The sequence below is a fragment of the Puma concolor genome, chromosome B1, assembly GCF_028749965.1.
Source record: "Puma concolor isolate L17-30 chromosome B1, mPumCon1.1.hap2, whole genome shotgun sequence".
Lineage (NCBI taxonomy): Eukaryota > Metazoa > Chordata > Mammalia > Carnivora > Felidae > Puma > Puma concolor.
Window position 1 is genome coordinate 102,871,959 of NC_141670.1, and position 17,268 is coordinate 102,889,226.

Below are 17,268 nucleotides of genomic sequence, written 5' to 3' on the forward strand. Positions count from 1 at the left end.
GGTCCTTGAGAACAAGAGGAAGAAAAAGCAACCTTGGTTCTGGTGACATTCCAACTCACCTTACATCCCTTTGATGGCCAGGAAAAATCATAAAGCAGCAAAAATATATTTGTCCAAAGCCCCCTCCCCAAAAGCAGCATTAGTACTCTTGCATGCAAATCCTTTCCTGGGTATTTATTTGCTGAACATCATATCCATTAAAAATGTGCAACAGATATTAAGAGATTAAAACAGATACAAGAAACATTAAAACTAAGACAGCACCTTAAGCTCAATGAGCATTTTATGTATTCTAGTCTTAATATTTCTCTAGCTCATTGTTTAAGAAGTAATCTATCACATATGCATTAGCTCAGTCATTGTGTAGATCAAAAGGTAAAACCATCCTGAACAGGAAACCAATATTCTTCCTGTGTAATCAACAAATCTAAAAATTTATTCTTTGCAACTATTTACTCTTGTCCAGCATACCACAGTGCTCCACATGTTCAACACTGTTTTATGACAAAGAGAAAATTTTCATGAGCCACTTTTGTATCCCCACCCCCTTAAAGAAAGAGGGAGGAAAAATTGTTTCATACAGAAGGCGTTAGTTGTCTGAATTACAACTGCCACCTAAGTGTGGGCTAATGTAACCAACAGGGATTTTACCTACATCCATTCAGTCAGTTTATGGGGGTTTAAAGAAATTCCAAAGAGTCATCAGAAGAGGAAAAATAAAGGTAATGCTTTTTGCCACACAGGTAGAATCTTTGAAAATATGTGTAATATGTAAAACATTTTGACACCCCCATAAGATTTTTCCAGAATTAACAGTATAAATTGCTTCTCTCGTTCAAGAGCTTTCTATCAGCCTCTCTAACCACTACTCACAGTAACCTCAACTCCTGCCACAATGTACAAAATTCAACTCTTGTCTTGCATTGCACTGACTCTTATACTCGTCACAAACAGTGCACCTGCTTCAAGCTCTACAAAGGAAACACAGCAACAGCTGGAGCAATTACTGCTGGATTTACGGTTGCTTTTGAATGGAGTTAATGTAAGTATACTTTCTTTCTTACCAAAATTATTACATATAAGTTTTGAACTGGAGATCATTTTTTAATGAAAATATGTTATGCTTTCTCAGAATCCTGAGAACCCCAAACTCTCCAGGATGCTCACATTTAAATTTTACGTGCCCAAGAAGGTAAGTACAACTTTCTATGTTCAATTTATGTCTTAATAAAATTCAAAACGATATGAAAATCTGCATGCTGATTAGATTAGTAGCACCTCATCTGAGGAAAAGAAATCAATAACTTCAATATTTTTTTAAACCAATTTTGTAATGAAGTTTCTGGAAAATAGCTCTGCCTATATATTTTTTATGTGTATTTGTGTTTTGGGACAGAGGCAGTGGGAAGAAGACAGTTTATTGCTGGGACAGTTTTAAAAGATTATGTTGACTTTTATTGAAAAATGTAAAACTTGAGAGATATTTGATTATATCATTTTACCATACAAATTATCAAAATTGATTTCAGAGAAGTCTATTTTAAAAAACACTTTATTGTTTTAGGAAAGATTCCTAAGGGTCTACCTTTGAGCTGCAGCATAACAGTGACCAATAGCACAGTCTCTAGAGCCAGATTATCCAAACTAAAATCCCAGCTCTGCCATGTCTTAGCTTTTGTGACCCTGGGAAAATTGCCTACTCTGTGGCTCAGTTTCTTATCTACTTATGTGAATGATAATTATATATATACTTCATATAGTTTTGTGAGGATTAATCAATAGATGTAAAGTACTCATAACACTGTGTAACATAGAATAAATAACATATAAGAATTAGCTATTAGTTATAGTAAAAACAAAATTCTCCCTGGGGAGTATAAAGTAAAAATTTGGACTTACACATCTTTTATGCCAATAGACCTAGAGACTTACGATGCTATATGACTTGGTTTCCAAGGTTCAAAACTTTTTAAAGGTCATGGTATGCTTCAAACTACTCTTCTGAAAAATGAAAATAACTTAGAGATGCTTCTCCAAGCATTTAATTAGAGCCATGTAACTAGAGCAACATAACGACACTAGACTGGTTTTTGAAGGAAATAGCTCCAAGTTGCTCATGCCAAAAACGTTAAGCCCTGCATTTGTAGTAGCAAGTTGAAAGGGCAATGGATGGAAATGTCATAAAATGTGTGTGGTGTAGTCCTCTCTCTTTTTAGAGATTGTTAGAAAGGTAAGATAAGATTATGTGCATAAGTTAGAAGGTGGTGAAATTCTTTGAAATCTAACAGTTTCTAAATGACAGCTCAAAATCTATTTGAAACCCAAAGTAATGTGATAAATTCCATTCATTTGTCCATTTTACCACCATTCTATGTTTGCAAAAAAATTTTTTTAGGAAGGGACAAAAACATTTAATTCAAAGGATGCTATTGTTAATGCCATAAAGAAAAATAAATAAAATTTAATCTTGGCTCCACCTAGTCATGTGATCTTGGGAAAAACACTTAAATTCTGTGATTTAGTTTCCTTATTTGTAAAATGGAAATAACAATGCTGAATTGGTATCTCAAAAAGTGGCTGTGAGACTTAAATGGGTTTATTTGGGAGAAGACACTTTAAAATTATAATGTACCACAGAAGTGTGAAATACTATCAATATAGTAGACCACGTAAGTAGATGGGTGGGTGTATATGTCTAAGTGTGGAGGGCCACCCAAAAGTCCTTCAAAAATTCTAACCTTTTATTTTGTTGGGACACATAATTTTTTAAAAAGTGCTTCTTAATGTACTTATTATAGAAAAATAAAAAAAATTGACGCAGTTATATGACTTGCTGTATTGAGAATCTTAACTATATACTTACAACTGCCTAATCTATAAAATGTTGGGACTATCACAGCATATCCAAGAGCTCCTCTGTCCTTAACTTTCTATGATTCTCAACTCTTAGATTATCAAATACTAGAATCATATAATGTGATCCTATACTTCCATGTTGTGACTACTCTGGTTCTAATAATTCCTACACAGACTGGAAAAGAATTCTGCCTATATCTGTGATTTGCATTCGGGTGCAGAAATGCTAACTTTTGGCAAGGCCAAATTAAACTGAAGTTAATGACTCATTATTTGCTCACAGTTAAGGCTAAACATGGGTAGTTGAACTAAAGTTCTTCCAATCTTATAATGTAAGTTATATTGGTCCATCTTTACAGTAATGCTGAGAACAGGGATAATACTAAGAACTATACTGCTACTCCTAATAAAATAAACTTGAGATTAATTTCTGATTCTGACCTTTAGGGAAAACTGATCCAATAATTGTTTTTATTATTATTCAAGGCCACAGAATTGACACATCTTCAGTGTCTAGTAGAAGAACTCAAACCTCTGGAGGAAGTGCTATATTTAGCTCAAAGCAAAAACTTTCACTTGAATCACATCAAGGAATTAATGAGCAATATCAATGTAACAGTTCTGAAACTAAAGGTAAGGCATTATTGTATTTGCTCTCCTGAAAATAAAACAAATGGAATCACATTTTAAAGTGATATAACGGTTTTGTTATTTGTGAAGTACTCATGCATTTTAAGACCACTATGAACATGAATCATTTTTATGGTAGATGATACATTGTGGAGCTAAGAAGTAAAAGCTAAAGGGTTTCTGTCCACCATCCAGCCACTAACAAGCCCCTACCCTGGCACTCTGTCATCTCTCTCTCACTTTTTTTTTAAAGCTCTCTCTCACATTAACACAAAACTGGGAGTGGGAGAAGACAATTAAATTTCACAGAAAGAAGACAGGTTTTGTTACATATTTTAAAATTCTTTTAGATTGTTTTTCAGAACAACCAATACTGATTACCTGAAAGGCTTTTAAAATGGGGTTTCCCTATTATTTGGTTGAAGGACTAAGAGATTTATCTAAAAAATGGTAATCGTTAAAATTTAGGCCAATGGGCTAGATAGGTAACTTTATTTAGAGGTAATACTTTCAGGGATTTAAGTATTTTTAAATTCACAGGAAATATTAAATATACAAGGGACTTAGGATGTGTAGAGATTCATGGCTCTCTTTTTTCATCTGCCAAAAGTACAAACTTCATGAGTTAACAGGAATCCTAAAGAAATAGCATAATTTTAATTACAGTAGAACCAAGTTTATAAAATTATGTAACTCTAGTTGTTTCCAAATAAGAAACAGTAGACTGTTTCTTTCCAAATAATTAAAAAAAATACATTGACATCAATGTCATCTAGACATTGATGGACTGACATCTATGTCAAGAGGTTTGGTCTGAAATTTCTGACCATCAGAAAACTCATTCTCAGTTCTTGATGCAAAATTAATATAAAATTATGTGAAATTCAGGAAATGTATTTCAAAAGCAATCTATTGTTAAAAATTTAAACCTTCTCAAGAGGGGAGGTTTATTTAATATTTAATATTTAAATAATTAAAATGTTAAAATTTAAATAATTATATGTAAGAAGATATATAACACTGCAACAATTTATTTAAAGGAAATATTTATCTTATCTTTAAAGGAAATATGTTTCCAGGATAGGAATTACCTCAATTTAAAAAAGCCCTCTCTTCTATCTTGCTATATTTTAAAGTATTTTCTTTCTCAGCTAGAGGCAGAGTTGAAACAGCTCCTATGAGCAGAGGAGGTTAATTTCTAAAAACTCAGTCCATAGAACAAAATTTCTAATGTTTAGACTTTTAAAATTGGGAAACTCACCTGCGTTGATACTAAGGTGGAGTGGGTATGAGTATTTATGAAAATGTTCTTCACACAAATTTTCCCCAAACAAAAGCTTATCCTAACTTATTCTGCGCTGGCTCTATCTTTCTTTGGGGAACAATAAGGAGATTCACTAAAGTTAAGAGAAGACTTATGGTTTGAAAAAGTTTAATGTGCATATGACTGCATACCTGTAACCTACACTTAGATAAGGATACAGACATATGCCCACAGAAAAAGAGGTTTAATAACTTTCTTTTGCATGCAGCATTTAATAAAATATTTGTCTGGAACTGTTTTTACTTAAAATGTTTATTTTTATACAATTCAGGAAAAAAATTCTTGTATTCACTGAGATTGACAGAATTGACAAATGAAGAAAATCCTAGTTTTCATTTTACTATCACTTGGTATCATAACATACAATTTTTTGGTAGGCCATTTTGACCATCTCAAGAAAATGTGAATGATTAATATGTTTAGCATACTTGAAAATAAAGGCCATAAGCCTGTAAGATTTCAATGGAGAATAACTATATATAAGGGAAACTACCTTGAACTAAAAAAAATTAAATTTTTCTCTTACAGGGATCTGAAACAAGATTCACATGTAAATATGATGATGAGACAGCAACCATTGTAGAATTTCTGAACAAATGGATTACCTTTTGTCAAAGCATCTTCTCAACGCTGACTTGATAATTGAGTGTCTCCTATTTAAAATGTATCAGGTTATTTATTTAAATATTTAAAATTTATATTTATTTTTTGATGTATGGTTTGCTACCTTTTGTAATTATTATTCTTATTCTTATGATAAACATGGATCTTTTAAGATTCTTTTTGTAAGCCCTAGGGGCTCTAAAAATTCACTTAAATTATTTATCCCAAAGTATTTATTTTTTATATTGAATTGTTACATATAATGTCTCTGTAGATCAATTAATAAAATTATTTAATAAAAATAATAGAAGCCTAGCCATTTATTATCCTGGGAATAGCACAAAGTAAAAGATTTCTGAATTACTCATGTGAACTCATAAAATGTTTAAGATGCTTATAAGAGTCATTCTTCCCTTGAAGATGTATGTGGAATAGGGAAATGGGCTTCTCAAAGTTCTTGCTTTCTCCTTTCCCCAGGTAGTCAGATCCTTGGTTCTAGTCTGTGAAAACCTTATCAAATTATCTACATGCCTCAGAGAAGATGTCAAACACACTGAAACTCTTCATACAATTGGTACGCCCCCCTATCTATTCTCCAACATCTTACCACTTGCACTCTGCCCTCAGGAGGCTCACTTGTATGGCATATATATCAAAGTTCTCCCCTGTCCTCTGGCTTTTCATTAGGTCCTGCCACTGGGGAGCTCTGGTAGGATGTCTGAGGGACATAAGAGATTCCCTGACTCTCCAAGTGAAGTAACCTCTCAATCAAAGAACCCAGTTTCTCTCAAGACTTTTTCCTTCTGGGTTCTGCTAATTCTTCCATCCATTCCTCCCTTCAATGCTAGGGATAGTAACACTTCTACTGTCACTAGATCCAGGGTACTGCATTATCTCTCACAGCTTCCCTGTACCATGACCACAGCTTGGTAAGTGTCTCTAGTAGATCCTCCTTGACTTGTTTTGATATGCTATCTCTTTCCTGGCTCAAAGACAGTAATTATACCAGAAATAGCTCCAACAAATAGACCATCAAAATGAGATCTGGGACTGGATTCATTAGGAACACAATAATCTCTGAGATGTACTAACATCCTGATTACTCAATTATCAATGGCAGCACAGGATGAAATGCAGATGAAGGGCAAGGTGTGAGATCAAATGGCCATGACATTTAATTGTGAGAGTAGCAAGAGTTATAAAAATTGTGATTATTACCTAGATTCTTCTGATGGTCTCAAAGAGGAGTTAAAAATAACATCATAAATATACAATTTAAAACATGCATGAACAACCAGAAGTTTTTGTTGGCAGTTTTGAAGAAGTCCCTCATCCCCTGTAGTCACAGAACATCTATGATGGAAGACACAGCCAAGAGTCTGATGTAAGGTCTGCAAAGATATAGTGCCAATTAAAATTTAAGTCTTCCAGGGGCTCCTGGGTGGTTCAGTTGGTTAAGCGTCTGACTCTTAATCTTGGCTCAGGTCCTGATCTCACAGTTCGTGAGTTCCAGCCCTGTGTTGGGCTCTGCACTGACAGTGCGGAGCCTGCTTGGAGTTCTCTCTCCCTCTCTCTCTGCCCCCTACCATACTCGTGCTCTCTCTCTCTCAAAATAAATAAACTTAAAAAATTAAAAAAAAAAAAAAAAAAGCTTAAGCCTTCCAGGTTTCTTACACTATGAATGGAGAAGTGAGACCCTGAGATATGGGATGTGGACATTTTGCCAGACATAGAAGCTGAGAATTTTAAGCATCCTATTGGCAGAGACAATTCCTTTTCTTTAATAGTATACTTTCTGAGGAAAAATCATTCCTCTGCATAAAAACCTTCCAATGACTCACGAATTAAGGGAAATTTTCCTTAGAACTCACTTCTACCACCTTTAATTGCCTCTAGGCCTGAAATGAAAGTTAAGATCTCAACATTGCTGGGGCAGTGAGATAAAAAGTGTTTAAACCAACAGGGGTAAAATTAAGTCATGTTTGGGCTGATACAATTTAGAGAAGTGCAAATTCCCTGGGATTCAGAATTTAATGAGAACTTGCAAATGGCATTAATAGTTGGTTGAGTTAATTCTTGGACTCCACGGTGGCCTTTTAAAGTGACATTTAAATGCCAGGCTTCTCTGGAAGAAAGAGTCCAAAGAATCAGGGAATTAGAAATATTGGAATGGACCTATTATGTGCAATCTTCTCCTCTTGCCTAGCATGACATTAAGAAATTCATTGGTAAGGGGTACACTAGCACCCACCACAGTTCTGTAGTGGTTTTTCTTTCTTAAGCCAGAAGTGACAGATGGTGCTGCAATAGAATTGGTTTCCCTGATCTGAGAATAATGGAATCCTGGACTGTTACAGGCCAGGTGACAGCATTTAGCCCTCAGAGACAAGGTGGAAGCAATCACTAAATAAACAATAGGGCAAAGTGCCAATCAAAGCATTTTGATTCAAAATGATCCTTAATGGTGACTGATTACAAGATCCCCCCAAATTAGAAGATTCTAATTCTTCTGGGCAAAAAGTGAATGAAAATCATAATTGGGATTCATGACCTGTTTCCAGTTCCCAGACTTGAGCCATTTCATAGACCTGGTCTCCAAGGAGGCTGGATCTCTTTAAGGAAGTACCCCATAATATGGCCACAGATATATACTGTGAAATTTTCCCCTAAACCATGCTGGAAGAGATATTTTCCAGGAAGATCATTCACTGAGAAATGGGTAATGTCTAGATGTTCTGGTGATTATTAGTTAATGGCTCTGAATGTACCCAGTAATTCTGAAACTCTACTGAGAGGCTCGAGTCAGAGAGCTTATGGAGGATCAAGTGAACAATGCAACATTACCCTGAATCCATCTCAAGAGGGTCCAAAGGGATCACAGATATTATCTATGCCATACCTCTGTAGTGGCTAGGGAGGCACACTGTTCAGAACTACCTTCAAGACGGCATAGTTGACTGGTAGTCTTTAGCTATTGCCATTTGCATTTACATGAATGAGCAACAGAATACCTTAACTGTCTAGTCCCAAGGATATAATCAGTTCTTGCTCCTTTATAATTAGTCTGGAGAGTACTTGATCATTTTATTATTTCACAGAATATCATGCTGGCCCATTACATGGGTAATGTTATGCCAACTGGATCTAATGAGAACTAATAGTGGTAGTGCCTGAGCAAGGAACATGTTTGGTAGAAGAAGGGAGAGAAGTCCTGCGGAAGTTCAAGGGTGTAACAGGAAAATGAAGTTTCTAGGGGTTGAGTAGTTTCATACAAATTAATAAATTCTTCTAAAGTGGAGGATTAGATGTTGTGCCTGAACAGCCCACTACAAAGAGGTACAAATCTTGGTGGGCCTCTACAATTTGGAAATACCCTACATATGTTAGTCTGACCCACTTGGTCAGGGGAGGTAACCCATTAGTCTGTCAGTTTTCAACCTGACCTACAGTAAGAAAGGGCTCTATAACAGGTATAGGCCTCAATTCAAATTCCGCAGCCAAATGGGCTTTATGACCAGGAGATCCAGGGATATTCAAAGTGTTGTGACACAGATACTGTTAAAAGTCTCTAGAAAGTCCCTGGATAGTTTTCAAAAAAGACCATGCCCTACTGTGCAGGTAATACTTCATTTAAAAACATCACCTGGCTTGTGACAAAACCCTGGTAGAGAAAAATGCCTGACCACAGGACACCAAATTATTATGCAACCTGAACTTCACATCATGAACTAGTTACTGATGTTCTGAAACATAATAGTGGGCAAACAAAGCAGCATTTCATCATATAATGGAAGGGAGTAGGTTTGAACAGGTCCAGGAGGGATAACTAAACTTCCTAATCAGGCAGCTTAGAATCTCATGGTACCTGATTTAACCCCTCTTCCTCAGTCCTCTCCTTTGGTTTACTGGCGAACTTCCTTAATACAAATTAAAAGAAAGGAGTAAGATCCTAGTTTAAAAATGGATTTGCAATCGATGTTATGATCTGCCAGAAGATGGATGATCCCAAAACTATAACCCTATTCAAAATTGTGTATTTGTCTATACCATGTGGAAGGATAAATGGACAGAGATATGGATCTAGAATAGACTGACTTATGAGAAGTGACAAAATGAGTTTGGTAAATGATCAGAGATTTGTAAAAGAAAATGGGAAAATGATGAAAAAGAGGTCTGGGGAAGAGGTATGAGAATGGACCTCTTAAATGGGCAGAGAATATAAAAATATTAACATACACTCTAAAAAAGGCCATCATTATTCAAGTGGAGAAGATGACTCTTTCCCAGTCTCTTTCCCGCGATAATCCAGTGCTTACTCAATAGACCCATGTACAAAGTGGCTATGGCCACAAGGATGGAGAGTGTGTATGAGCCCAATATGGTCTTTCACTCACAAATGCTGATCTGACTACTGCCACTGTTGAGTACCCAGCCTCCCAAAAGCATAAGCCAATGCTCAGCTTTCAATATGGCACAATTCCCCAGAAGAAACACTTGGCTATCTGATAGTAGATTGATTATATGGATCCCTACCCCTATGGAGTGAACACTGTTTTGTCCTCTAAAGGATAGACCTGTGTTCTAATTCGTATGTTCTTTCTCTGCCTCATGTAGTGCAGCATGACTTTTAGATTTATGGAATGCCTTATCTATCACAACACTGCCTCCAAACAAAGAATATAGTTATGACAAAAGACGTGTGGCAATGGCAACACGCTCATGGATTTCACTGACCTCACTATATACTCCATCATTCAGGAGGGGCTTGAAAAGAGAGTGAAATGGCCTGTTAAAGCTTCAGCTACCATATCTGTTTGAAAACAATATTGTGAAGAGGACATGTGGTCCTACAGGATGCACTATTTGTGTTAAACCATAGCCAAAATATGATAATCTCCCTCCACAGATTGCACAGGTCTGGCAATCAAGAGGCAGAAGTAAACATAGTCCCTCTCATTATTACACTTAACGACCCACTTGAAAATTTTTACCTCCAGTCAACAAGACCTTAGCTTTGTTATTTTTAAGGTCCTAGTGCTCAAGTAGGCATGTTTCTACCATGAATCTTGACTACTACCAGAAAATTGATTAAATGGAAACCAAGACTATGCTTTGGCCATGTGGGGACTTTACATGCAGCTGAACTAACAGGTCCATGACAGACTACTGTACTGTCCAGAGTGACTGATTTTGATGACAAGGGGAAATTGAGTTCCTGCTATAGAATAGAGGCAACAGCTACACAATAAGTAGCACTATATTTGGAACCCAGGAAATCCAGCAGGGCATTTTTTTGGACTCTTTCCAATAGTACTGGTCAATGGAAAACTGTACCAATCCCCCAAATTCAAGAATACCAAAGACTCAGATTCCCCAGAATTGAGATTTATAGTCCATCACTAGGTAAAGAATTTCAGCCAAAGTAATGGCAGAGGGTAAAGAAGAATATGCAAAGAATATTGGAAGAAGGTAACTATGATTATTAACTCTCATGACTAGTTATTGAGCAGAGACTCAAGTACATTTATTTTACCTGTTTTTCTCTCTTTTTGTCCCACATCATGTGAAATAAGACTTCACATAGTCTCACTTTCTTCATGTGAAAAATACTGGTGGTGTCCACCATTGTAATTTCAGGAAAAGTATTCCTGAATTGATATTCACAATGATATCAGAATTGGTAGAACTTCATGTGTCCCCTTTGCTTGGGACACTTTTCTCCCAAATGGAGAGAGTACATGTTGAAGAATAAAGAGGTAAACTGTGCCAGATATCTTCCATTTTCCTCTTGACAACTCTACATCTCTTCCCACTCTCCTAAGCTGGCTTGTGTAGGCTACATTTTCTTGCTTTATGGTTTCTAGTTGAGTTTGGCCAAAGGGGATCCCTGGTAAGAGCTGGATGAAGGATCACCTCAGGATGGCTACATCACTAGACCAAAGGTCATTCTCCTCTCAAAGTGGTCCTTTATGATCCTGTCCTTAAGTTTTAGTAATCTATTCACTCCTCCTCCCTCAGGCCTAAGCGTGGTAGCAGTTTCTCTATGTGAGGACAGCAACCAATACAGGCAGGTCTTACAGATTACATTCCTTAAGAGAAAGAATGTACACAGGAGACATCCTGGATTTTTATCTGAGGGTATGTTTCAAATTATGGCACAGAGAAATGGAATTCAAATGGTAGTTCCACAAGGAAATAAAAGTAGGAATTCAGGGTTGTCGAAGTAGATGGGATTTGAGAGCAAAGGCAACTGTGGATAAGGAGCCACTACAGCCAAATACAAATTCTTTCCAATGGCTGATCCATCAGCTGCACATGCACAAACAACCACTTGACCACTAAAAAATGGCAGAAAAGAACATGTAGGAGGCAAATGAGCTGTGTAGAGAGCTGTGTTGTGCTGAGGAGACACAGGTTGGAGTTTAAGCTCTGCCATGGGGAAAAGGTCTAGTAAGCATGTAAGTAAGGATTTAAGATGAGAAAAAAGAAGGTACAATGTTCTAAGTAAACAAGCCTTGAAATGAGGATGAATCTAAAATATAACAGCTCTAATAAAGCCTAAAACCAAACTTCAAAAGGATCAAAAGCATCTGCCAGATCCTACTTGCCTCCCTGAAGAAAATTTTAAAGATATTATCATCCAGACTCTCTATAATATTTCACTTACATGTGGCATTACTTAAAAAATTATGAGGCATACCTGCTAACACACACACATACTCAAAATTAAGAGGCAAAACTAGTAAAAAAAAAATCTCCAACACAGAATTCAGATAGTTAGAAGTTATTTAAAGTAACTAATATGTTTAAGAAAAGAATTTGGCACATATAGATGAAAATATAGATTTCTGCAAAGAACTGAAATCTGTTTGAAAAAATCGAGTGAAACATTCTACAACTGAGAATATAGTATCTGAAGTTAAGAAATTACTAGATGTGTATATCAGCATACTAGACATAGCATAAGACTGGATTAGTGATCCAAAGACAGGCCAATAAAAAAATACCCAAAGTGATTTATAACAATACACCCCTAAGCCTCATTCCATGTTTTGGTTTGTTTTGCTTGAGTGTTTCCAGTTTGCAAACTGTCTTTCTGATGTGTGCAAAATATATTTATTACTACTTTGGTGATTTATAGTTTTATTTCTGTTATTTCTCAGCTTTTGACATGTGTCAAATTTTCATATTATAAGTAACCTCTAAAAGAACAGTATAACTAAAAAGTAATATAGATGGAAACAAAATATTAGAAACATTTAACCTAAAAAAAAAAGGTAAGAAATGAAGGACAAAGGGAAACTAAAGGAAGAAAGAACAAATGAGACAAAATAAATAGCAAGAAGAGAGACTTCAATCAAACGCCATCACAATAATCTCATTAAATAAAAATAAAAACTCGAATTAAATATTTTTAAATAAATATTACATTGTTTATATAAAATATACTTTAAATAGACAAGGAAGGATTAAAAGTAAAGAATGAAGGGGTGCCTGGGTGGCTCAGTTGGTTAAGCATCAGACTGTTGATTTTGGCTCAGCATGATCTCACAATTTGAGAGACAGAACCCTGTGCCAGGATCTTGTGCTGGCAGCATTGAGCCTACTCTGTCTCTCTCTGCCCCCCCCCCCACCAAAATAAATAAACATTTTTATTCTTTATTATTATTTTTTAATGTTTATATTCGAGAGAGAAAGAGAGCATGAGAGGGGCAGGGGCAGAGGGAGAGGGAGACACAGAATCCTAAGGAGGCTCCAGGCTCTGAGCTCTCAGCACAGAGCTCGATGAGGGGCTCCAACTCGCAAACTGAATAATAAGCTGTGGCTATTTAGGTGTGCGATTCTGTGAGGCTGGACAAAGAACAACTAAGAGGGAAAGTATGTATCCTTAAAAATTGTAGTCTAAACAGCCACTGAAGTTTGTGTAAGATTAGAAGATGCTCAAATTCTAAGAAGCTGAATCCTCTGGAAATTTCATAGAAACACTAAAAAGACTGCATTAGAGGTTGGACCAATTCAGGCTTACTGTAAAGACCACTCAAGACATGCCCTAACGAAGCTTTAAAGCAAGTCTTGAAAGGGGCACCTGGGTGACTCAGTTGGTTAAGCATCTGACTTCAGCTGAGGTCATGGTTTGATCTTATGGTTTGTTGAGTTCAAGCCCCACGTCCGGCTCTATGCTGACAGCTCAGAGCCTGGAGCCTGCTTCAGATTCCCTCTCTTTCTGCCCCTCCCCTGCTCACACACTGTCTCTCTCAAAAATAAATAAACATTTAAAAAAAAATTTAAAAAAGCAAGTCTTGAAAGACTCAAATAATCCACAAGTTACTTCCATTCCAGAATCAAATTCAACATTGTCTGAAATAAGAGAATGACATGGATGGAGCTAGAGTGTATTACGCTAAGGAAAATAAGTCAGTCAGAGAAAGACAAATACCATATGATTGCACTCATATATGGAATTTAAGAAACAAAAAAAGATGAACATGGGGGGAAAAAGAGAAGCAAAACCATAAAACAGTTCTCTTACTTATAGAGAACAAACTGAGGGTTTCTGGAGGGGAGGTGGGAAGAGGAGGTGGGAAGGGGGATGGGTTAAGTGGGTTATGGATATTTAAGAAGGGCACTAGTTGTGATGAGCAATGGGTGTTACATGTAAGTGATGAATCACTAAGTTCTACTCCTGAAACTAATATTACACTATATGTTAACTAAGTGGAATTTAAATAAAACTTAGATAGACTACATGTATCAGTTAAATTGATGTATAAATATCATTTAAGAAAACTGAAATAAAAATTAACGGTGGTCAGAAAACTAAGACTAGAAGGGGATTTTCTTAATCTGAGTATCTTTGTCACAAAAAACATAGCTAATATGTTAATGATGAAATATGGAAAACTCTCCTTCTAAGTTTGAGACTAAGACAAGGATGGGTATCACCATTTCTATTCAGTAGTGTAGTAGAGGTTCTAACAAATTTAATAAGACAAGAAAAAGAAGTACTAGAAAGGAAGAACTAAAATTATCATTTCTCATAGATGTGATTGTATAAATAGAATATCCAAGAGAATCTGCAACTACAAATTATTAGAGTTAATGGATGAACGTAGTAAAATTACTAATAATAAGGTTAACATGCAAAAATTCAATTATGTTTTTATATGCCAGCATCAAACAGATAATCCCCTGATTTTATAATTAAAATTTATAAAAATACACAATAAAAAATAAAATAACCAAGACAGTATTGAAGAAAAACAAAGCTGGAAGGTTCACATTACCAAATATCAAAACATTAAAAAGCTACTTAGTAAATAAGAGAGTGTAGCACTGATTTAAGGACAGAGCAGTGGAGAAGAAAAAGACCAACATATATAACAATACATGAGATGTGCAACCATAATTCAGTGAGGAAAGAATAGTCTTTTCAATAAATACTGCCAGGTCAACTGAATAGACAAATTTTTAAGAAAGTCTTTGAACACTATGTCAAAAAGAAAAAAAAAAAGAAAAATTGCAAGTGTTGACAAGAATGTGGAAAAATTGACACCCCAGTTCACTGCTTGTGAGAAAGCAAAATGGTGCAGCCACTGTGGAAAACAGTGGTAGTTCCTAAAAAGTTAAACACAGAATTACCATTTGATCAAGAAGCCCACTTTTAGGTATATGCACAAAAGAACTGAAGGCAGAGACTCAAACACACTTACACACTAATGTTTATAGCAGCATGATCTACAATAGCCCAAATACGGAAGCAAGCCACAGACAGATAAAAAACAAAAAATGCAGTATATCCAGTGAAATATTATTCAGGCTGAAACAGGAAATGCTGATACTTGCAAGAGCATAAACAAACCCTGAAAACACTATGTGAAATAAGCCAAACACAGAAGGACAAATATTGTATGATTCCACTTATATGAGGTACCTAGAACTGGCAAACTCATAAAGACAGAAAATAGATTAGTGCTCACCTGGGGGTTGGGGGAAGGAGGGAGTAGGGAGTTATTGTTTAATGGGTACAAAACTTCTGTTTGGGATGATTTAAAAAGTTCCAGATATGAATAATGGTGATGGTTGCACAGCACTGTGAATGTACTTAGTACCATTAAATTGTACACCTAAAAAAGATTAAAGCGGTAAAATTGATCTCAAGGTCATCATCATGAGTGAAAAAAGCCAATTTCCTAACATTATACTATAGGATTCCATTCTTATAATATTCTCAAAATGAAAACATTATATATATAGAGAAACAAATATATATATTGAAGAAACAAAGGTTGTCAGAGTTTGGGGGAGAAGGCTTGCTATAAAGTCTGAGGGAGTTCTTTTGTGGGATGTAAATTTGGTCTTTTGTGGTCATATTTATTCATATATACATATGAAAATATTTCATAAAACTATACACATGAAAAAGGAGTATATATAAAAACCGATGGTATCTGAGTAAACTCTGTGGTCTAGTTAATTGTATTGTGCCTATGTCAATTTCCTGGTTTTGATAATGCTCTATAGTTATTTAAATGCACCATTAAAGGAAAGTGGGTAATGGGTACACAGATCCTTCTGTATTAATTTTGCAACTAACTTCTGAGGAGCCTATAATTATTTCAAAAAAGAAGTTTTAAAATTATGAGAGGAAAAATAATTCCTTTATTTAAAAACAAATACATTAGGGGCACCTGGGTGGCTCAGTCGGTTAAGCGTCCGACTTCAGCTCAAGTCATGATCTCACTGCTCCTGAGTTTGAGCCCCGCACCAGGCTCTGTGCTGATAGCTCGGAGTCTGGAGCCTGCTTCGGATTCTGTGTCTCCACCTCTCTCTCTCTCACTCATGCTCTCTCTCTCTCTCTCAAAAAAAAAAAAATATTAAAAAAATTGAAAAAACAAACATTAAAGCTGGTGTCATATACCCGAATTAAAAAATTCTTGGTTTTTAAAAATAAAAGTTATGTTGGTAAATGCAGTTATACAGGAGGTGCAGTCATTAAATTCTAGCAGTAAATGATCAAACAAGACAATTCATCTATAAGAATATATATATAAGGGGGCCAGAAATGCTCCAAATTTCTGTAGTAGTAAATTTCATTGCTGCTAGACATGAGGATAGCTATACCTTTCATTCTTGGGAAAAATTTTTTAAAAATTGATTATAGTTTTCAATAAATAAATATTTATAAACAAATTATTACATAAAAGTCATTGTCCAGGAGGCAATGAGTAAAAATTGAATATATTTACTATTTAGCAGTAAATATGTATAAATAAATGTAATAAGATAGGGATAGGATATACAAGAGTTAGAGACAGAGATATTTAAAACTAAAAGGTTTCAGAAAAATTTCATGGGCAGTTATATTTATATAACTGTTATAAGCTGTAGCTAAAAATGGGAAGAATTTGGATAAAAAGATTGGAGAGTTCCCAGTTCAATACGGCAACACAGATCCTTAATTCACTTCTTCCTACAGATACACTGAACCTACAAATATATGTATAGAATAATTTTCTCTGGAAAAAAACTAAAGATTGGCAGGTCAATTCCCTCACATTGGGCAAGTGGGAGGGAAACCATATAAAAGTAGGGAAAAGCTGAGACACAATCTCACCATTACCCCATTCCCAGCACAGTGACTCACAACTGGAAGGGAACCCAAAACCTAGAGCTTCTCCCCAAGGAGCAGAGAGTCTATACGCCATTATCAGGCACCCCAACTTTTAAGATCAGCATCTGAGAGACAAGCCCCCAAAATGTCTGGCTTTAAAGACCAATAGGACTCTTGCCCGTGAGACGTGTGGGGCCAGTGGCCAAATGAGGAACAGTTTTAAAGGGCTCATGCACACCTTCAG

The 17,268-nt window shown here is 35.7% G+C and overlaps 2 protein-coding genes across 2 annotated transcripts in view; one reads left to right on the forward strand and one right to left on the reverse strand.

The window, feature by feature from the left end:
- Positions 1 to 17,268, reverse strand: part of ADAD1 (adenosine deaminase domain containing 1) — a 110,461-nt gene that overhangs the window by 24,849 nt on the left and 68,344 nt on the right. The window lies entirely within an intron of this gene.
- IL2 (interleukin 2) lies at positions 874 to 5,633 on the forward strand. The gene is made up of 4 exons (XM_025921312.2): positions 874 to 1,042; positions 1,133 to 1,192; positions 3,343 to 3,489; positions 5,339 to 5,633. Exons 1-4 carry the CDS (start codon positions 896 to 898, stop codon positions 5,447 to 5,449), a joined length of 465 nt encoding a protein of 154 aa, XP_025777097.1. The 5' UTR covers positions 874 to 895; the 3' UTR covers positions 5,450 to 5,633.

Excerpts from the sequence above, each read along its gene's own strand:
- IL2 (XM_025921312.2), top strand. The coding sequence starts at position 896 with ATGTACAAAATTCAACTCTTGTCTTGCATTGCACTGACTCTTATACTC. Across the intron at positions 1,193-3,342 it reads AATTTTACGTGCCCAAGAAG|GCCACAGAATTGACACATCT; the intron begins GTAAGTACAACT and ends TTATTATTCAAG. Across the intron at positions 3,490-5,338 it reads TAACAGTTCTGAAACTAAAG|GGATCTGAAACAAGATTCAC; the intron begins GTAAGGCATTAT and ends TTTCTCTTACAG.